Source organism: Crinia signifera, chromosome 2 (genome assembly GCF_055691185.1).
Source record: "Crinia signifera chromosome 2, ASM5569118v1, whole genome shotgun sequence".
Taxonomy (NCBI): domain Eukaryota; kingdom Metazoa; phylum Chordata; class Amphibia; order Anura; family Myobatrachidae; genus Crinia; species Crinia signifera.
The window spans coordinates 198,741,554-198,763,942 of record NC_139218.1 but is presented as its reverse complement, the minus strand read 5'-3'; the positions used below and the strand labels follow the sequence as shown (position 1 = coordinate 198,763,942).

The following is a 22,389-nucleotide window of genomic DNA, read 5'->3' as shown; positions in this document are numbered from 1 at the left end:
GACAAGTGCAGGATGTTTTGGGGGTAGAGGGATACGTGGTGTATATGGGAAGACATTGGAGGTAGGTTATATAGGGGTAGAGGCATATGGGGTTCATGTGGGAGGACAGGGAGAATAGGTTGTGCAGGGGGGGCATAGAGATAGAGTTTACCTATAGGGGAGATAGGGGGTGTATGTGTGCTGTGCAGGATTATGGGGAGTAAGTGTGTGTGTGTGTGTGTGTGTGTGTGGCATAAGGGGTGTGGAGGCTTATGAGAATTAAGTATGTGTGGGCTAAGGGGTGTGTGGGGGGTTCAACTTTAAATTGGGTTATGCAATAGGCTACTGGGTCAAAAGCAGAACTAGCAGCAGTGTAGCCGGTGGATTGCTTCAAGGCCCACAACAATGAAGGTGGTGGGATTATCCGCTAGGGGCACCAACAATTTTTTTTCCTAGGGAATAAAATTTGTTAGGGCCTGCTCCTGGCCCCCAGTGACAGCCATCACAGCTGCCTCTCTCGCATAGCTAGCACGGAAGCAGCGGCTGAGTTCTTCAATATGAGTAACAGCTACCTGCGCTGAAAGTAGCTGGTGCGCAGGCTACATTTAAGATGACCCGGCTGTGGTATACTGCTTTCCCCTCCCTCGCCCGCCTGTCACAAGTCTGCCTGCCCGACACAAGCCTGCTGCCTGACGCCCACGGCAAGTTTTGGAAAGTGTTTTTTTTTTACTGTTTTATATATGTATTTCACTATTTGGGAGTACCGTAGAGTTGAAGCAGGGAAGGGTATGTAGAGGTGAAGAGATGACAAGGGGACAGAGATGTGCATGGAAGGAGGGAATGAGAGCTGAAGGGAATGAAGTAGTGACAGGTGCAGGGGAGACACGGGGATATAGAGGTGAAAGGGATACAGGGGGATGGAGAAGTACAAGGTAGACGGGTTAACAGAGAGGTAAGGTGCATGAGGGTCAGAGGTTCAGGGGGGCCAGTTGGATGGAGAGGTACAGAGGGAGAGGTGCAGGGGGGACACAGAGGTGCAATGACTGCACATGTATACACATATATATAAATTCATCTGGGGGCATGGCCAGCAGCTCACAAAGCCCTGGGCATGCCCTCACGACGGAGTGCCACCTGCTAAGCTATGCGTGCGGATTCATACTACACTTAAATCTGGGTCCACCCATTACCATATTTCTAGATTCGCCTATGGTGATGGTGACGTGCGGGACCATGCATCACTGTCGCCTGGAGCTATACACACAGAACAATCAATGCTCCATTTCTAATCAGATCACTTAAGAAATGTATGCCTCTTTAGCCACACCACCTGTACAATCTGTCATTGCACACTGAGGCCTATAGCAGCAAGGTTCTTCCAGCAATTATCCCTGCAGTTAGATTGGGATTGATATGAAATCCCTGCGGTCGGAATCCCGACGTTCAAAATCCCGACGCCGGAATCCTTACCGCCGAAATCCGGACAAGAGGGGAACGTGGATCGCCCCCCCCCTCGCTGCGCTCGCCACGCAGCGGGCCCAGTGCCTCACTACGCTCGTCACACTCATTTATTCTCCCTCTATGGGTGTCGTGGACACCCACGGAGGGAGAAAGTGTCGGGATTTCGGCGGTCGGGATTCCGGTGTCAGGATTTTGAATGCCGGGATTCCGACCACTGGGATTTGAACTGCATCCCGTTAGATTGCATTCTGTCAGCTGCTTCAGATCCCAGTACACACCCTGCTCTTGATAGTTTATAAACGTTATAGCATTTAACCATCGCCTGGCTGTGTTCATCAGCAGCTATGACCTTATTTCTTCACATAACCATTGTCTTGCGCGAATGTAGTGCAGCCTTCAGTCAACATGCCTTGCCAAGTCTGTTTCCAGTTACCACCGAGCCCGAAGTGTGGTGAGGGGCTGCGGATTACGAAAAATGTTTTCCGCGTCCGCTCGCCACGCTTCGGGCTCGGTGGCGAGCTGCGCTAGCCACGCTTTATAAAATCAACTCTATGCCCACTTGGATAGTGGGGAAATGAACAGGACCTTGTTAACATTGAATCCTATGCAAAATCGCATCGATTCGATGCGATTTTGCCAAAAATTGCGTCGAATCGCATCTGATTGTATGCCTTAAGGTAAGGCATACAATCAGAAAATCGGCAGCCCAGATACTACATAAGTACCGTTGTTACTACCCCAAGCATTAAAACAGGCAGCATCTCAACTACTGGTGAGTGCATACAGCTCTATGGGTAGAGTAGCATCTGTTATTAGCATGAAGACCTTAACAGTGCTTCTCTAGGAGTCTTATTGAAACAGATTCAGGTGTTTCCCAACAATTATTTTATATAGCACAGCTTTTATTGATTGGATTACTAACCAGACACTGTTACGTGACCAAAATCATTGAACTGTTCACCAGCCAACATTGAATTTAATTATTGAATCTCCATGCATCCATTAGTAGGTGCATTTAGTTTCTCAATTCCACATGCGCCAACATTTTCTTCCTGAAGTTTGAACATCCTTAATGTGGCATTCTGTAATACAAAAAAACTAAAATTTCGTGTTATAGCGTGCCAAAAAATTCTGCAGTCTGCTTACCATAAATAAAATATTCCATGCTCTAAACATATATGAAGCACATAACGGTAAATAGTAGTGCTGGAATGCATGATGTGACTAGGACGCATGTGGAGACTGTGATGATTAAGTTTTACTTGACACTTGCACATAGTATATCTGTGTGAGATTAAGGGGGTATTCAATCCCCGCCGCTATTTCCGATGGGGAAAATAGCGGTGGGAATTTATTCAATGCTGTATTGTCCGACAGTATTGAAGAGGAAGATTGACAGAACGGACCCGACTTTGAAAGCTGTCGGCCCGTTTTGTCGATTACGGCCGTGAATTGTCACGGCTGAATCTCAACAATCCATGGCCGGTTACACGGACACGCCCCCTGTTCAACAATTGCCAAGTGGGACAGGGTCACGGCTGTCTGGACGGATCGACAGTCCGAGTCTCTGAATATCTACCTGAAGTGCAACAATGTAGCAGCCACAGCTTATTCCAATACATATCGTGTTGTGAACCATATACAGACTCACATACACTATACAAGTGTCATATATCAAATTAGTCTCTGGTGCTGACAGGCCTGCTTGTATCACCAGGGCCCATCTGCTTACGTGCACCCTTTTAAAACCTTACAAAAGTAAAAAGGATTTGGTTGGGTTGACCAAACCCATACAAATGACAGAAATGAGAAATGCTGTACAAAAGCAGCTGACAAGAGAATGGCCTAGGTAATTCCAGTATTTAAATGCAGATAGCAGAATCAGGGGTGTATTATATGTGATTGTATGTAAATGCTTGATTCAAATTTGACCTCAATTGATTGATAGTCTGTGGCCTTATGTTGAACCTCACGGAAAAGAAGACTTGCGGAAGGTCTCTTGGAGTCAGGATGTCAGATAAGGATCCATCATTTAAGACCCATCGGTAAACCATGTTGGGGGGGGGGGGGGGTTGCATAAACATTCTAACAGCCACCAGTTGTCACCTCTAGAGAGAGGTCAGGATGCTCTCCTCCTCCTGTGAAATACTTAAGTTACAGATACTTAGGAGGGGGCTGATTCATTACAGGGTCCATTGTCCAGTAGTGAGCTGGTTAAAAAGCCAACATAGGAGGGGGGTGTATTATCGGCAGGTATAAGTGGGTCTCTGTGCCTGATTATGACCTCACTAGGCAGTGTATATTCGCTGAGTACGAGCAGGTAAATGCCACCACACACAACACATGCCCCCCACCAAGCGAATCCCTGCATTAGCATGCAAGCGATTGTGTACACTTACACATCCGCTTGCATTCGGACACACAGAGGAGAAATCATTTGATGGTCGTTCAGTCTTCGCTCTGAAAAAGTAAGTCTATATTTTCTTTTGAGATGCCCACTATTCGTCGAATTGTGGGCAGGTACCGATGACATGTGACGTCAGCCGTCCACCCCGAGCATGCATGGAAACACCCAGAGGTGTAACTAGAACTGTGTGGGCCCCATAGCAAACTTTCGTAAGGGCCCCACCACCACCACCACCATTGTCAAGGGAGTCAGGAAGTGAGAAATGCCGTCATGGAGAGAAAAGAAGAGAGACACAGAGAAGAGAGAGGGAGAGGAAGGAAAGAGAGAGGGAGAGAGGGGAAGTGTGGGAAGAGAAGAGGGGAGGAGAGAGAGGAGAAAGTGAGAGACTAGGGCAGAGAGATATAAAGAGAAAGGGTAGACGGAGAGGGAGTTAAGCCCCGTACACATGGGGGAGATAGGGGCTGAAATTGCTGGGAATATGGTCGCCGGGTGCGCACTCCCGTTTTCAGCCCCATTCTAAACGCTGGTCGCAGGAGCTTGCTCCTCTGACCAGCTGATTACCTCTGTGGCTCCCCCGGCAGAGGTTCCTTTTCATCAGCGATGGTCGCTGATGAAAAGGAGACACTGGGCCATATATTGCTCAGCAATATATCTCCCCTGTGTGTACGGGGCTTAAGAGAGAGTGGGGAGAAAGAGAAGGGCAGTGAAAAGAGAAAGAGGAGAGACAGCATGGGAGGGAGAGGGGGGAGGGGAGAGAGAGCAACGGATAAAAAAAGGAGAGAAAAGGGGAGGCTGAGAGAAAAAAAAAGAGGAAAGATAGGGTGGGGAAGAGTTAGAGAGAGTGAGGGGTGAGGTGTGCTGTGTCTCCTGTGTGCAGAGACTCCTGAAGTGTGCGCTGGGTGTCCTGTGGGGAGGGAGTGAGGTGAGGAGGGGAAACAGCGGGGGGGGAGGCAGAGAGGATGGAGAGTAGGGGCGCTGAAAGCCATCAGCGCCGAGTCTCACCATTCACTAACACCGGCACTTCTCTCTTAGACCGGCCCCTGGCTTGCTCTTCCGTCTCCAGTCACACTGATGCACAGGTAGCTGCCGCTCTACTGTGTGCGGCGTGCCTGCAAGTGACTCCCGTGCGCTGGGTGTCAGTGCTGCCGATCTCTGCCCTAGGTGTGCTGAGCGCAGGGGCTCCAGCCTCCTGCAAGCAGCCAGACGCAGATCCCGTGCGCGCCTAATGTCCTGTCAGTGGCACGGGCTCCTGCAAATGAATCAGGAAGCTGACGATTTCCTGTGCGCTGGGTCCCACCGCTGAAGGTAGACCGTGCTGCAGTAGTATATGGGGAAAAACAAAAGGGTGCAGGGGATAGCCTGCTGGGCCTTCGGGCCCCATAGCAGCTGCATCCCCTGCACCCACGGTAGTTACGCCACTGGAAACACCTGCATTCACAGGGGTACGCCAAGCATTTCCATGGACATGCCCACCTTCTTTGTGGGCATGCTCATAAACCGCTGGGCGGTCCCTTACGTCTGCCCCCTGCCCCGCTGTATCTGTTCGCTCCTGGGGCTTGCACATGCACATATTCAAACCCCTACCATCACCAGGGATAGTAAATTCAGGGGCAGATTTATTAAGCTCGGTGAAGTGATAATGTGTTTGGTTTTTATCACCGGCCAATCAGCTCCTAACTGTGAAGTTACAGGCTTGGTTTGAAAAATGACATGTAGGAGCTGATTGGCTGGTGATAAAAACCCAGACACTTTATCATTTCACCAAGCTTAATAAATCTACCCCTCAGACCTGAGCAATCAAGCTTGAATCGCTCCTTCTCTCTCAAAGGTCTATGTTCACTTCTTGGGGATTTAGCTACAGGCTGGAGATGACCCTGCTTGCTCTATGTGCAGTCCCACACAGTCACCCACAGAGTGATCCCTAAGTTCTTTGTGTTAGGCTCCTGTTTATTTTTGAGATTGTATGTAAAGTTCTGTATTTCCTGTCTTTTTGTAATTCTTTTTGTAATCATATCTTGGAATATTTTGTTTCAATTAAAATTTAATTAATTCTATTGTGTTCTCCATGTCGTTAATGAATCTACGAGACAGTGAGGCCAAAAGCTATGTAAGTGATTTTTTGCAATTGGTAAGCCTGGTTACAGATAAATGCAAAATAATATCTGTTTTCCATATTTGTATTGATTTTTTATTAAGTTTTGTTCTTTTGCTGGTGGCAGTAATCCAATTTTAAGCATTCACACATGCTGGGGTAGCCATAGGTCTCTTGTGACAGTTTGTGACAGCTGTCATGAAACATCTTACCTCCCTGATTCCAAGACAAATGGAAACCATACCAATAGTTCAAGTCTCTGAATAACAGTATTCATAACCAAGTCATCATGGTGATCATTTCAGTACTGACTTAATGATGTGAGCAGGGTAGGTTGTTCTCCACCCTTGGTATGTAACAAGCCCGACATTCAATATTCTTACACAACCAAAATAGGGTTAGCTTTGTGGCTTCGACTCTATGGCACTCACGTCCCTGCACAGTTCGAGAGACCCCCACACTAGAATCCTTCAACAACTGACTTGAGACTTTCCTGTTTATTCAAGCATCTCCATAGTTCCTTTAAGTATAGTTTATGAAAGTTTTTCTGTACTTCTTTATTCCTGTACTGTATTACATTAATTCTATCTGATGTGCGCCTTGAGTCCTATTGAAGAAAGAAGTCTATATAAATATTATTATTATTCATTTTATTAAAATATGCCTCAACAACACAATTTGAATCTCAACTATTTGTCCCATATTTATTGATAGCATGCACAACACCTAAATTATTGCGCAAAAAACAATCCAAAGAATACTAAGCCAGCCCACTCAATCAGCAAAGAGATCCAACAGCAGCATGTATAACCACCACTCTATGGGGCAGATTTATTAAGCTTGGAGAAGAGATAAACTGGAGATAAAGCGTAGAAAAGGTAAAAGGAGATAAAGCACAGCCAATCAACTCCCAACTGTCTTTTTCAAACACAGCTGATTGGCTGGTGCTTTATCTCCTTTTACCTTTTCTCCGCTTTATCTCCAGTTTATCTCTTCTCCAAGCTTGATAAATCTGCCCCTAAATGAGTTGGCCCAAGCTTTAGTGCACCATTTCACTTTAAAAAAAGGCACTAATACCTAAGGAACCAGAAGCTTCGATACAATAACTATAACCTGGAGTTGGCCATTGGCCATCACAATATTAAAAGATTATTCATTAATCACAGATTGAAACACCTTAATCGTGAACCCACATTAGGAACTTCCTGCAATAGTATACGACTGGAAATGCAGCTTGCTCATTGCTATTAAATCTGGACAGATTCCCAGTAATAGTTTATATCACTTTCACAACATAGATCAACATGCCGTCCATCAGAAATTAATTATTACCAAGTAGGTCACTGCTGGAGGTTTGAATCCTGGACTATATTGCTTGCAGGTTTTCCAGGCAAAAGTCCTCTCTAGTCAAACGGTTTCCAATGACTGGATAGTTCAATATCCACATGAGGCATAATTCTCCAGAAGTGCTATGTAGATGTGAGTCCAGATGGTCTTCTGAGTCAGGGAAGTCCTTATAGGTGGATCACTAAAAGCACGTAGGAGCCAGGGAAGTCCTTAGACTGTAGGTGGGTCACTAAAAGCACCTAGGAGCCAGGGAAGTCCTTATACTGTAGGTAGATCACTAAAAGCACAGAGGAGCCAGGGAAGTCCTTAGACTGTAGGTGGGTCACTAAAAGCACCTAGGTGCCAGGGAAGTCCTTATGCTGTAGATAGGTCACTAAAAGCTTTTAATTATAGCAGTTGCTGTATTTTTCACTGCATTTAAGCATTTAATCAAGTTATAACAGAACTTGATTACTATGATTATAAAAGAATGCTCCACAAAGGAATCACGTTCTGTGATTGAACTTTCCATCCATCCCTCAATCCCTTTATGAATCCTAAAAACTTACACGGTTCTGTTTAGTAATGTTCTACATGAAATGGTGTTAGCATATGTAAATATTTCTCACACTATGTTTACTCATTTTACCATGTTATTTCTCTTCTGTAAAAAAAGTGACCGTCAGAGGCAGACGCGTAACCTATAACAACATATTGAAGAGGCCACTGTCGCTTACATTGTCCCCAGTTCATACTGTGCCACATTACAGTGTCGCCTGTGCCACATAAAAAATGTTTTCAAGTTCAAATGAAGCATATTACAGTGCCCAGTTCATATTATGCTGAAATATAGTGGTCACACAATTAGGACTCCAATGCTGAGCAGGCAAATTTGTGAAATTGATATACTGTACTGTATAATGTTATAATCTGGGTCTAAGCCCTTCTAAACCTCTTGGCCCCATAGCAGTGGCACCCCTTGACAGGGCCGGTGCCACTGCTATGCCAGCGGCACTGGCCAGCACCCCAGTCCACGGCACTCATCCTTTCCACGAGGGGTGTGTGGATGCGGCCACATCACTCCACGGGGGGGGGGGGGGGGAGCGGCCAGGCATGAAGTCGCTCCACTGGGGGAGAAGAGTGTCAGCTCACTGCCTGCTGCCGGTGGCCATGCTACTTCCGCCGAGTTACTCCACAGGTAGTTACTCCCCAACATACCTCCTCCCCATTGCCATGCAGCTCTGGTCACCTTAAAGTATGGTTTATAATGATAGTATGAGAAGAATAAGGACTGGAGACGAAGATTTGTTTTTTTGCTCTTGCTACTCATGTCAATAAAAGTCACTGCACTTGATGCTACGATGAGCGCTAACTTCAGCATAACCAGCTCAACATGGAGATTTAGCAGTGTATACTGTATGTGCACTTCATACAATGGAGCGCTGTTGAAATCTTCTGGGAACTGTTCAGTTATTGTGACAAAACAATCTGCAAACCAATCTAAAGAAGTCAAACTATCGCTCTTTATCCACATTACGTGAAAGAAAATAACTTTCATCTCTGGTTATATTATGCTTCCAATTTGTATGTATCTGCAGGTATCTGAATTATCTTGATGTTTTTGAATGATATACAGTACTCAAGAGATTTTATGAATAAGAACCAGTACCAACAAAATCAATCAATGTCAACCAAATGAAATTAAAATCACATCACAAACATAAACTTTTCAAAGATAAAGGTAGCAGGTTTAACTCACTATTACTGATTTTTTTTTTTAACAGAGGAACCTTTCTATAGGGTTTTTTATCAAATAGAGAATTGCACTATACTGGCATTTTCCAACTCTTGTCCTCAAGCCACACTTACAGTCCAAGTTTTAAGGATATCCATGCATAAACAAAGATGGATAACACAAAATAACTAAGGGCCTTATTCTGGTTCACTCCTTCTGGCAAATTCCTTCTTAGATGGACAAAACTATGGGCCTTATTCTAGTTCATTCTTTCTGACAAAATCCTTCTTAGATGGACAAAACCATGTGCACTGCAGGTGGGGCAGATGTTAAATGTGCCGAGATAATTAGATTTGGGTGAGTTATTTTGTTTCTATGCAGAGAAAATACTGACTGCTTTATTTTTACACTGCAATATAGATCTCACTTTGAAGTAAAACCCCACCCAAATCTAATTCTCTCTGCACAAGTAACATCTACCTTCACCTGCAGTGCACATGTTTTTGTCTATCTAAGAAGGAATTTGCCAGAAGGAGTGAACCAAAATGACCCCCTAAGGCACTTATTAAGTCACCTACAGTATGTATAAGAATGGCTATCCTTAACTGTTAATGTGTGTTTATTACCAAGATCGGTAACCTCTGCACTACATCAGAAATGTTCTCTAAAGACGTGCCAGTACCGAATTACCAATTTCCTTACCAAAACTGCCTGGATTTCCCATAACACTTCTTTAACATACCCTTTTTACGGTACGGTAATTTTTCTCATACACAGGGAAATACGTTCTGGTAGGCACTAGGCCATTGATGGCTAACCTTGACACTCCAGCTGTTGTTGAACTACACATGCCGGCATGCCCTGCTACACTTTTACTATTTGACCATGCTAAAACTGATGCATGGCATGGCATGCTGGGATGTGTAGTTCAACAACAGCTGGAGTGTAATGATTAGCAATCACTGCAATAGGCAGGGATAATGAAATACTTAATAGTGGGTGGCCTGCTCATGGCTATAGTTTCAGGTGGAAGTGATGAACAGGAAAATCATCTTCTATTGTCTTTAGGGAGTATAGGTGATTTACTGCACCTACTGACAAGGAGTGAAAGTAACATGAAGGAGTTGGCCGAACTTATACATTTATAATAAGCACTGAGATCATTATTTTATTCTAAATTTAAGTCGTAATGATTATCCTGCTGATTTTCATAGCAGCTATTTAACCCATTATATAATCCAAGTCCTTTTCTTCAATATAAGTAATAACCTACAGTTATAGCCCTGTTTTTGTGTTCTAGGTTCAAATGTTTTTTACTTCTCTGGGTTCTTGCCAGGAAAATGTCAGAAAAAGAAGAAAGGAAGAGTGTAAATAATTTGTTAGACTCCATTCTTTTTGCAAATGCCTGGGAGCAACGTAGCTGCTCAGTGCTTGCTGTTTGAGACTGTTTGCAGCCTGACAGCTTATCAGAGCTCTGTCGGCCCCTGTATTAAAGTGAACACACCATTATAACATATCAATGAACTGTAAATGACATTAAATTGTATTTCACTTACACCATATCTTATATTTGAAATGAGTAAAGGTTGTAATAGCTCACTTTTACACAATTATTTTACTAATGTCACTGGATAATTTTGTAGGATAGACACAAACTCATTATACTGTAGGTAGAGATATCCCAGGCTCACACTGAAAATAGGCAAATACATAATTTCATCTATCTGATATCTAGACAGGGTTTGGTGGAGAGGAAATATACAGTATCACAGTATAGATATTCTGTAGATTTAAGTCCATATTATTTCCAAGAACAGGGATAAACATGAACAAATTTACATGATATACAATATAAGTAATACAATTACCTCCCAAGTGTTCACCTAACTCTCACCTGATGCACAACCATAAGTGTGAGAAAATCATATACAGTGTATTCTGAAATTTGACAGGAATAAAATGATACCTTCCAACATTGTTAATTATCACCTGAAAGGTGGGGCTCCCGTTTGCCGTCACTATGCTTTGTAAGCTACTGTCATACACCCAGTCCGTCTGTCTCCTCTGAATAGACAGTGTGCGTATGTGGGACAGGGGGGCAGGTTTACCTCCACTGTGGGATACTGCTGCCTGCAGGTAGGACAATTCCCAAAATATGCCACTGTCTTCTGAAAATCAGGACAGTTGGGAGGTTTGCTGCTGCTCCCTCGATTTTGAAGTCCAGTCTGGATGCCTCAAGACTGCCAAAGCAGCCCCAATATCACCCTACCTTCACTTCCAAGACCACAATTTGCTGCCCCTTGGCCCACTCCCGACAGTGACAAAATAAAATATTACTATTAGTTTGTAATGACAAAAAAAAGAATCACATAACCTAATCAGCCTGGTTTGCCACCACCCAGCAAGTTCCCCCCCTAGACACATGCCTCAACACAAAGATAAAAGAATAATTTAACATCCAATTATTTATTATTTAAAGGGAAATCGTTCACGTGAAACAAACAACCAGTGGCGTATAAAGTGTGTAGGAAATGGACCCCATCTTAGGGTGTAGCACCCAGATCTATAATGCCGGTAGGGGGCCGCTATTTCCCTCTGCCCCCATTAGTATATTTTCACATGGCAGGGGGTAGCAAAATTTATAGTTACGCCACTGATGCTGCTGTGTTCCAACAATGAAGCAGTGATATGATCTGTATCCAGGGAATTAAAGAGGGGGAAACAGGGTGGATCTAGTTCAACCTCCACCTTGGCCCTGCACAGTAATTCTAACAGTAATAACAGAAAAGCATTATAGCTTGCAGGGGGTTGCCAAAAACCTTGCACTGGCCCTGGCTCTACCTAATGGGGAGAAGGGAAGGGGGAATTAGGTGGCAGAGGGAAATGTGTTCCCCACTGCTCCAGGGCCCCTTTGAATCAGGCTCACAGTATTTAAGAGTATTTAGACAATAAAGTTACGGTACATCTGGATATGCAGTAAAGTGAAGGTGAAAGCTTAGCTAAGATTTTACATAAATCTGCATCATTCACCTTTCGCAAGCATTAAATTCAACACCAAAATGTCAGTGTGTGGACAGTATGCAGCCGACCATTGTCTGCTTCTTTTGACATTTTACAATGTATGCTAATAGATTTCAATTTGTCCTACTTTTGGCATTTTTTCCTTGATTAATTAATGAAGTCGCACCAACTTCAAACACATGGACAGTACTTTACATTTGATTTTCCTTTTTGGAAACCAACATACTGTAGAAAGAAAAATATATTGACATGTTAAAAAAGCAATAACAAAAAAAATATTCTAGTCAGTATCAAGCACAGGATTTACATTTTATCCATTTTTATATTCTCTGTAAACAATTTCTGGTATGGGAAGTGTTATGTGAGTGTTATCTCTGGGTAAGGGGTGTTTCTCATCACTTGCAGCACGAATGCTAATATAATAAATATGTTATTTAAATGTTTTCACTGGTGTTGGCAAGAAGCACTTTGGGGGAAATTTACTAAGATGTGAATTCTACTTCACATGTGATGTTGCTATGGGCAACAAATCAGGTCCTGTCTACTATCTTCTAGAGGGTGCTAAATAAATAAGAAGTAGATTCTGATTGGTTGCCCATAGCGACATCACATGTGAAGTAGAATACACATCTTAGTAAATTTCCCCCTTTGTGTTCATATTTTGTGTGTGTAACCATAACAGCACATTCCGACAGCAAAATCCCAACAGCTTAAATACAGGAAAATCCCTGTGAGTATTTTAACCCCAGTAATATCTTAACTGACCCCTTCTATAGCCTAACATTAACCCTAATACTCACCTTATGGCAGAGCCGGCCCTAGGCATAGGCAAACTAGGCAACTAGAATGCATAGGGGAATGCAGCTCATACAACTGAGCCAGCAGCAGTGGGAGTGTCAGTACAGTAAGTAGAGACAGTGGGAGGCAGTAACACAAATGGCCACCTTCTCTGAAGGAAGGCTTTTGTTTATGCCCAGCCACAGCAGCTCCTCCTTCCATGGGCCTTTGTGGAGTCTAGAAGAATGGGCTTGTAATGACTCCCTGAAACCACCCCAGGTTTCAATATCTGCAGACTCCAAGCAGGTTAAGTGTGCAGGAGGGTGGGGGATTGGGATGTAATGTGTGGCATATGTGTAATCGGCATTAATGTATAGTATTATTCATATAAAGACATTACTAATGTGTGGTATAATGTGTAAGGGCATTACTGTGTGGCTTTGTGTGTAAAAGGTAACTATTACTGTGGCATTTTGTGTATAAGGTGCATAAGGGTGTGGTGTTAAGTGTATAAAGGGCACTATATGTGGCGTAATGTGTTTAAAGATCACGACTGTGTGATGCAGTATGAAAAAAAGCAATACAGTGTGGTGTAATGTGAATGAGGAGCAATGATCAGGGGCAGAAATATTGTAGCAACAGTGCTAAGGGGCTCAAATTAAAATAATGCCTCAGGCATCAAATTAGCTAGGGCTGGCTCTGCCTTCGGGAACAGTCGTGTCTGTCGGTCTTCCACTGCCAGGATTGTGACCATTGGGCTTCAGCTCACTGGGATGCTTACTACACCCTTATTGAGTTGTTTTGTGGTATGGCCAGTAACTTTATGGCCAGTTTTCATAGCCAAATGACAAATCATAGTGGTGTGTTTGCGATTGTAGTTTGTGTTTTTATTCTAATTCATTCTTTGCAGGGATAGTCACTTTTTCTCTGAACATTCCCATCTCACCCATCCCCTATTTTGTCTTCATTGTTGGTTTTAGATATTACGGTGTGAATATACAGCATTGGGCGATAGTCTATCAGCTGCAGTACACTACTGCAGCTAATAGCTTCTGGCAGAGCTATCCAATTAGCCTCATAAGCTGACACTTACCCATTTTTTGGGGGCCAATAACTTGTGGGTCCAGGAACTTATGAATCCTAGAAGTTATCCCCCTTGCTGTAATTGGATAGCCCAATAGTACATTTGTACTAATAAAACCGTTTTGACATGCAGTAAATGAATGCATGTAATAAGATATGCCCCTAGTCTGATTCTACCCTACTGGGTCAGCTTCCTGTGGGCCTTTTGTGTGTCATAGGAAGAAAGACGTGGATGGCTTAAGTAGTGGATGGGCTGGTAGAATGCCTGATTGGTGTGAGGAGCAGATAGCAACAATGCTGTGCGGGGCTGTTCTTTCTTTACAAAAATTACTTTTCCCCCTTCATTTACCTTTATTATTACATAAAGCTATCCCGTGGATATAGAGGTACAACTACTTGTGAACGGTGTGACTTATAATGATAGAGATTCATATGAGCAGCAAACTGCACTGGAGATGGTGCAATATGGAATCTTCCATATACAGTAATGATGGCCCACTTTTTTAAGAGCAAGTGTAAGGTTGTGTGCACACCAGTATCTGGTCTTTAGGTCAAAAGTATCTTGGTCGACAGTTAATAGGTCAATTCCATATGGTTGATGTGGTCAAAAGGTCAACATGATCGATTGGTTGGCATGGAAATGGTTGACACATGAAAAGTTTGATGTAGGGGTTTTTTTTACTTAAAAAAAACACATTTTTCATAGTTTACACACACGTGGACCCAGATTGGGAACAGTAAAGTACCCGAAGCATGGTGAGCAAAGCAAGCGATATGAAGGTTTGAGTATACTAATCTAGGGTTCATGTGATGTTTCATGTCAACGTTGTCCACAATTTGGGGTCAACATTTTAACTTTCTCAGGTTTGGTAAGTATATACTTCAATTTTAGTTTCTTAGAGCCTTTTCTTCAAGTTCTTGTTTGTTCTAGAATTACTGTTACTCATAGATACAGTATTAAAGTCAAAATTATTGCACCAAGTTTAATTCATTGCTATAGTTTTCATTATTGTATTACAGGTGTAACCCTCTGTGGGTTGTATGTAAGGGAAAAATGTATCAACTCTGTTGATTTGTTTGTCGTGCTCATGTGACAGTGAGGAACTTTCTGGATCCCTCACTGGGGATGCAGCTGTCACTCAAGGCTATGTCGCATGGACAAACTGTTGGAAAAACTGGCAGTAACAGTTCACCGCAAGCTGGTCAGCTGCTCAGTTTTCTGGGGGAGAAAAACACTGTCATTGCCAGCCAGATACAGACTGCTGTTCGCTCCTTCAATGACTGACCCTCCAGAGCCATAATCCTACAGCTGTAGACATTAGAGTGGGCATATATGAAGTAGCAGACAACCTCCCAAACCCTCAATAACCTACTGTGGTTGGCAGCGGGTAGCTGAGTCTGCACAAAGCTGTCCCATTCTACAGGATTGGAGCCTGTCTAGTCGGCTGTGGACAGGCTGATTGCTGTTGCTGTCACTGATTGCAGGAAGTGAGATCCGCCACCTCCCTCCAATCTCTGCTCCGCCTAACATAGGCGCCGGCCCCACCCACACTGGCGCTGGGGAGCACTGGGAGCTCCTAAGGTTGCCAAGAGACCCACTCCTTTCCACAAGCTGATGCCACTGATATCATTACCTGCTTATGAGGATTGACAGCAGCTTAGCTATTACAGCTCAGAGAAAGAAAGCGACAGCGCCTAAGTGGAGTGACAAAGGGAAGTTTCACAGGCAGTCTGCTTCGAAACGTACAGCCTATATTAAAGCATCCTGACAGCATAGGTTCAGCAACGCTGCAAGAAGGGTGAGAAATAACAGTGCAGAAACAAGTACTTTACACTGGTCTTGTGTGTCCATCAATATCTCGGCTAACAGCCAGAATTAAGTTACTTTGTATATAGAAGAGCAGACTTTAATAGAACAAGAAAAGGTTGATTGGATTGGATACTTTCTATATACACATTAGTATCCAAGTCTCATACTTTTCAGCACGTCCATCTAGAGTTTCACAGAAAGGCAAACTAAGCAGCGTATTTATATCAGCTGAATATACAATGGGCCCCAACGCGCGCCAACTAAAACATGAATACAATGCATTGTATGGGTTTCTACTTTTAACTGGCCAGTTAATTGCTATTATAGCAAATGTAATTTTTTTGTACTGCATGCATACGTTTATGTATAGAGTTTTAAGGATAGATTAGAGGTATATTTGAGTTGATTGATATCTTTATATTGAAAGTACTATAACAACTGTTCTGTTTACTATTTGTAATTTAATACAATTGCTAACTTGTACAATAAATATACTTACCATAATTGGGTCCTCTAGTCCATATGCTGATGCAGGGATCCTGAAATAAAGAAAAGCAGGGGTTAGAATAGTAGTGAGCAGCATCTGGCTCTGCCCCATCATATCAATCAACCAACCATCTACACTATATAAATACGTAGGTTTCCCAAGCCACCTACATTGTAAATTGACTTGGGTGGAGGCACTAGCATACCTATAATTAACCTTTCCAGGATAGGGGAGGGTTACACAGGTACTGTACACCATAGATTTTCTGGTAACCGATGGTCCGGAAACTCCTTTAATCCGGACACATCGGGTGCTGGAGGAAGTTAGTATTGTTAGGTTTTTGAAGTACAGGGGGCTGTGGGAGGGCTTAGAAGTAGTTACGTGGGCAGTGGGAGGGTATTAGGATGTGGGGGGGATTGAGTTGTGGGTGAGGGTGTTGCGCCGCAAGGACTGAGATGCACTGCGAGAGCTGGAATTCCCTGCGAGTCGGAGATAAGCTGCGGGTGGTGTGGTGGAGGAGCGAGCTGGGCTGCAGGGGTCACACTGTGGAAGTAACGGTGCTTTAAAATGTTATCATTGATAATCCAGCAAATTTGGTAATCTGTCTAGATCTGAGGATGCAGGGTAATCACTGTTCAACCTGTATATTGGCCCTTAATCAAATCTGATCGCAGTACAAATTTGTTCTCAAAATGGGAAATAAACATGTGCACTGCAGGTGGGGCAGATGTAACATGTGCAGAGAGAGTTACATTTGGGTGGGGTGTGTTGAAACTGAAATCTAAATTGCAGTGTGCAAATAATGCAGCCAGTATTTACCTTGCACAGAAACAATGTCCTGGCTCCCTAGCATGCAGCCTAATAAGCCTTTTGGTTAATAATACACTGTGCACAACTATCAGTAGCTTCGATTGAAATCCATTCATCTACTGTTTTGGTTAAATCCTTCTAGAGTCCTGAGCATCATTCACATGTCCACAGAAATCCCAGATTTGTGTGAGTTAAGACACTGTGTTTGAGTGAATGGCAGGGGTCACTGGGACAGGGCCACACCAAAGTATTGTAATGATAACATTTAATAATGGGGTAATTGAAAGTAAAAAAAAAAAAAAAAAAAAACTTTTTAAGTTTCATTTCAAAATCAAGAGGGAGATATAGGTAACTTTTAAAGATATTGAAAAGGTGTGTGGAAAATTGTACATTAGGGCAATAACCAAATCTAGAAACAGGTGAAAGTAGTTAAATGTGGAGCTACAGTAATAAGGGAGCAGTCAAATGAAATGTCGTGAAGAGAGAATTCAAAAAAGGAAGCTAGTAATTATGTCATTATGGGTATAAGTTCCAGAAATGTATCATGCTTAAAGGGTAAATAATTACTGATAATTACTTAATGCCTCTCATTTCCTGCTGTTTCTACTGAAATCACAACCTGCTAGCGCACTCTTTGGCTTAATTGATGGTATAATTCTATTTTCTGTAGCTATATTTGCAATTTATTCTGAACTAGTAACTTTTATTCAGAGAATGATTCAACCTTGTAACCTCTTTGTAATTACTGCATTCTAAAACTGGACATATAGGAGGACATGCAATATTATTTATCTAGCTTCTGTCTATCGTGCATACGTTCTCACACTGCTTGCAAACATCAACTCTGACAACCACCCTAAGCCATTTATCAGTGATACGATATCAACATGACCCATCTCAGCCATAAAATATTTATTTGCTCTAGAACTGGCTTCTCACTTGGCTCTTTTATTGAAATTATAGAAATAATATATTCAATTAATTTATTGAGCAAACATTAATTCATGAAAATTAAGTGCTAATTTATGGAGAAGCCAAATATCTCCCAGAAGGAAATATTCTTCTCTATGCATAAGATTCTGTCACACGATTCTGGTGACAAAAGATATTTCTAGAAAACATAAATCAGAAAGCATACAACGTAGAGTGTACAAAGAAATACAGGTAATGCCAAAAAGAGCAGTTATAAATGGTGATAATATATATGGCAGGCAGTTGCAATGCCCTTGAGACAAGAAGCAAGTAGTAGGACAGTAAGAAGGCATATGGAGGCATCTGAGAACAGGAAAGCATATTTTTTATATTCAACCCCCCGAAGACAATGAAAATAGCCAGAATGTATGGAAATAGAATGTATGGAAATGCACTATTAATATCAAGGAACAAGCAATGATGATGTGATTATTCATTTTCCAAAGCCTTTTGGGACATGGATTAGAAAAAGAGAAAATGGAATATCATGTACAAATTAATTAAAATTAAGTATTGTGCTAATGTACTAAGTGATGATTTATGAGTCTTGTTAATTGTCATAAATGCCCTACTTTTATCTGCAGGCCCAGTGGGAAGGGCTGACCGGACGAATTGTGTTCAACAAAACCAGCGGGCTACGAACAGATTTTGATCTAGATATCATCAGCCTGAAGGAAGAGGGCTTGGAGAAGGTACTGACATTATTTTTTTTAGAATTTCAAGTCATCCTAATCTGTGGTACTTTAGTTATTCATATCGTGATGGTCTCTGAGATGAGTGTAATTCACTGCAACCTTGATTAAGTAAAACTGAAAAGGTTTTTTATAATTAGTTTTTTTTTCATTCTCATACATTTTTATTAACATATTCAACAGCTCACGGGCGCTTCTAGATAGGAGGAGGCCCATTTACAGACTCCATCCGGGCCACCTCCGGTCCAGCTGGCAGCATGGTAGACTCTGGGCACTAGGGTCACTAGGGGACCCTAATTCTGTCCCAGAGTCTACTGAGCATGCGCAAAATTCCAAGTAATTTTCCTGGTTATTTCCACAGTACTGCTTCTGCTGACATTGGGATTCCGGAGGGTAAAATTTGAAGAAATGGGTGCAGAGTGTGGAGTGTGGGTCTTTCTGCACTTTGGGGGCCCGTGTGCACCGCACACACTTCACCCATTATAAATATGCCTGTGCAAAAGCTCTAGCAGAGTAGACTAGACAGACTATTATATGTTATTTACAGTCAAACACATTTAGGAACACAAGGCAGATCCCACTGGTTTTACACTAATCATGAATATGGTCCTCCTAGCGCACTGTGCTGTGCATGCCTACTCTTTCTATTGTTTTTGGAAGAGCTGAGGGTAAAAGTTGCCCTAGGTTTGAATAGAAGGAATAATAGAAAAGTTCACTTTGTAATTATATAAAAGTCATATCCAAGCCCAACCTGTCCCCTTTATATGCATCTCATTCATTAAGACCATCTGTTCAGCTCCATTTATTGCCTATAAAAATGTTTTGCAAAGGAACTTTAGAACTGCCATTACCCCATGTAGCACTTGTGTGCCTTCACTTCACACCCATCTACCCAATGGCTATGTGTTCGATGCTGGCACAGATTATTGTGAATTGTGTCTATTCTGTTTCATGCTTTGTAAATAGGGGCTCAATAGGCTTAAGGAAATAAAGGTAACTCACACCGGGACATATTTAACTTAATCTACTATCAATGGCTCTGAAACATAATGACAAGAAGAAGAGCATTATGATTGGGGTGGAAAAACCTTGTCTTTGTAGCTAAAATAATTAAGCTAACTGGGTGGTGTTCTCAAATGGGGCAGCATCCATCAAATATTGTAATATTCTTCCAATTAGAGCTGTCCTTTTTAGTATAGGGACTTCTGGAATTATGATCCAGAAGTCAATCAGAGGGCAATGAGAAAAGAATCAGTTTTTAATGGGTAGCACCATATAAAAATGGTGTTACCCACTGGGCCCAAGCAGCTTTGTGCAAATGTGGAAAGAACCCTGAATCTTCAATAAATACATTTTCTGAAGTTTCATTGCAAAATGCTGTTTGATGCATCCCATCCATAGTCTGCAGAGTGTGATGCAGAATTGAACAATTGGCTGCAGATGTTGCCACTTTGAGTACATGAGAATAAGTGCATATATTTGCCCATCTGCAGTGTTGTATGCATCGGCTATTAATTGACATGAGCGTTCCCTATGCATAAACTGGTACTGTTTACCTAGCACGGCGCTCATCACGTTGATCGCATGTACATCGCATGCCATTATAGTGGCATGCGATGCCTGCGATGTGATGGGTGCGATTGCAGCGATTTTACATAGGGAACAATGTTAAATTCCCTTCCAATCAACCAGATCAACCCAATGGTCCGATTTTACATAGGGAACAATGTTAAATTCCCTTCCAATCAACCAGATCAACCCAATGGACACGATTTTACATAGGGAACAATGTTAAATAGCCCCCAGACCACAAATTGAATAGAATAAGCACCCTGAAGTGTGAAATGCCCCCCCCCCCCCCATTGTTAATGTCACCCCACGGTCAACGTCATCTCGAAGCGTGGCGAGCGCAGCGAGCCCGCGAGGGGCGGCGGTACGCGTCCTCCGACCTTTTCATACCCCCACTATCCACGTCGGCGTGGAGTTAAGAATAGAAAGTGTGGCGAGCCACCGAGCCCGAAGCGTGGCGAGCGGACGCAGATACCTTCACAGGTATCCGCTTCCCCTCGCGGGCTTCACAGGTATCCGCATCCCCTCGCGGGGCTCGCTACTCTCCCCACGCTTCAGGCGCGGTGGCTCGCTGCGCTCGCCACACTTTCTATTTTCAACTCCACGCCGACGTGGATAGTGGGGGTATGAAAAGGTAGGAGAACACGTAACGCCACCCCTTGCGGGCTCGCTGCGCTTGCCACGCTTCGGGATGACGTTGAACGCGGGGTGACGTTAACAATGGGGGGGGGGGGGGCATTTCACACTTCAGGGTGGTTATTCAATTCAATTTGTGATCTGGGGGCTATTTAACATTGTTCCCTATGTAAAATCGTGTCCATTGGGTTGATCTGGTTGATTGGAAGGGAATTTAACATTGTTCCCTATGTAAAATCGGGTCCATTGGGTTGATCTGGTTGATTGGAAGGGAATTTAACATTGTTCCCTATGTAAAATCGGGTCCATTGGGTTGATCTGGTTGATTGGAAGGTAGTTTAACATTACAAACACATAAGATGCATGTGATGCCTGCGATTTACGGCAAGATACCCGCGATATAGATCGTGGGCGCCGTTCTAGGTAAACAGTACCCATAAACTTACTAGACAGGAGAATTCATTGACCATTCTGAGACAACTCTTCTAATATAGACTGAAAATTGAAAATATGATTTATAACTCCTAGCACCCTATGTTATAATTGGTATGCTGTAGCTATAGGCATACTCTCAGTTGGTTGACCTAAAGATGGTCGATAGTCATTAGGTTGACACCACTAGGCCGACATACTGCAAGGTCGACAGGGGTCTAATATGAGCTATGTTGTTGATGTCTAACGTAAAATGCCTATGTGTATATTTACTAAGATGGGAGTTCTACGTAAGATGGTATGTTGCTCATGGAAACCAATCAAATTCTATCTATTGTCTTCTAGGAAGGTGCTAAATAAATAAGTAAAATCTGTTGCTGGTTGCTATGGCCAATATCCCCTCTTCAATATAACTCCCATCTCAGTATATTTATCCATGCATATCCATGTCCTTAGTGTATTCTTACTATCAACTTATCATAATTGAGTGTTCTCATTTCTGTAATTTCTGTGTAAAAATGTTTGAGGCAGCAGCCGTAGCACCATAAAATTCACTTTATATTAACCCCTTCCCGACATATGACGTACATTTACGTCATATGTCGGTTGCGGGGGAATCAAGCCAGCTCACGGAGTGAGCTGGCTTGAAAGAGAGCAGGTAATGGCTGTATATTACAGCCAGGTACCTGCTCTCACGGCCACGAGCGGCGAGTTCGCCGATCGTGGCCGTTTAACCCTTTAAGCACCGCGGGCAAAGCGCCCGCAGTGCTTAAATAGCTGATCGGAGGGGGGGCGCCCCCCTCCGGCGCCGATCGGGGCCCCCCGCGGCGAGATCGGAGGGTGCCGATCGGTTGCCATGGTAGCCAGGGGTCTAATGTAGACCCCTGTGCTGGCCGTGTCAGCATTCCTATTACATCCTGCCTGAGGCAGGATGTAATAGAAAGTGCTGAAAATCACTATGTTCAGCCATAGAGCTCTATGGCTGAACCTAGTACAGGCGATCGCGCCCCCTAGTGGTCAAGTACACTAGGGGGCCTTGTAGTAAAAGTAAAAAAAAAAAAAAAAATAAGTTTAAAAAAAAAAAAATAAATAAAAATATT

General features: G+C 43.0%; 1 protein-coding gene across 2 annotated transcripts in view; it reads left to right on the top strand.

Moving 5' to 3' along the window:
- GRIK3 (glutamate ionotropic receptor kainate type subunit 3) overlaps positions 1–22,389 on the top strand; it is a 524,589-nt gene that overhangs the window by 333,347 nt on the left and 168,853 nt on the right. For both annotated transcript variants that reach the window (XR_014470426.1, XM_083173547.1), the window contains exon 8: positions 18,545–18,652. Coding sequence is in view for 1 of the 2 variants with exons in the window: in XM_083173547.1 (XP_083029673.1) it covers positions 18,545–18,652 (108 nt within the window). In the remaining variant the exon portion in view is untranslated. The remainder of the gene's footprint in view (positions 1–18,544; positions 18,653–22,389) is intronic.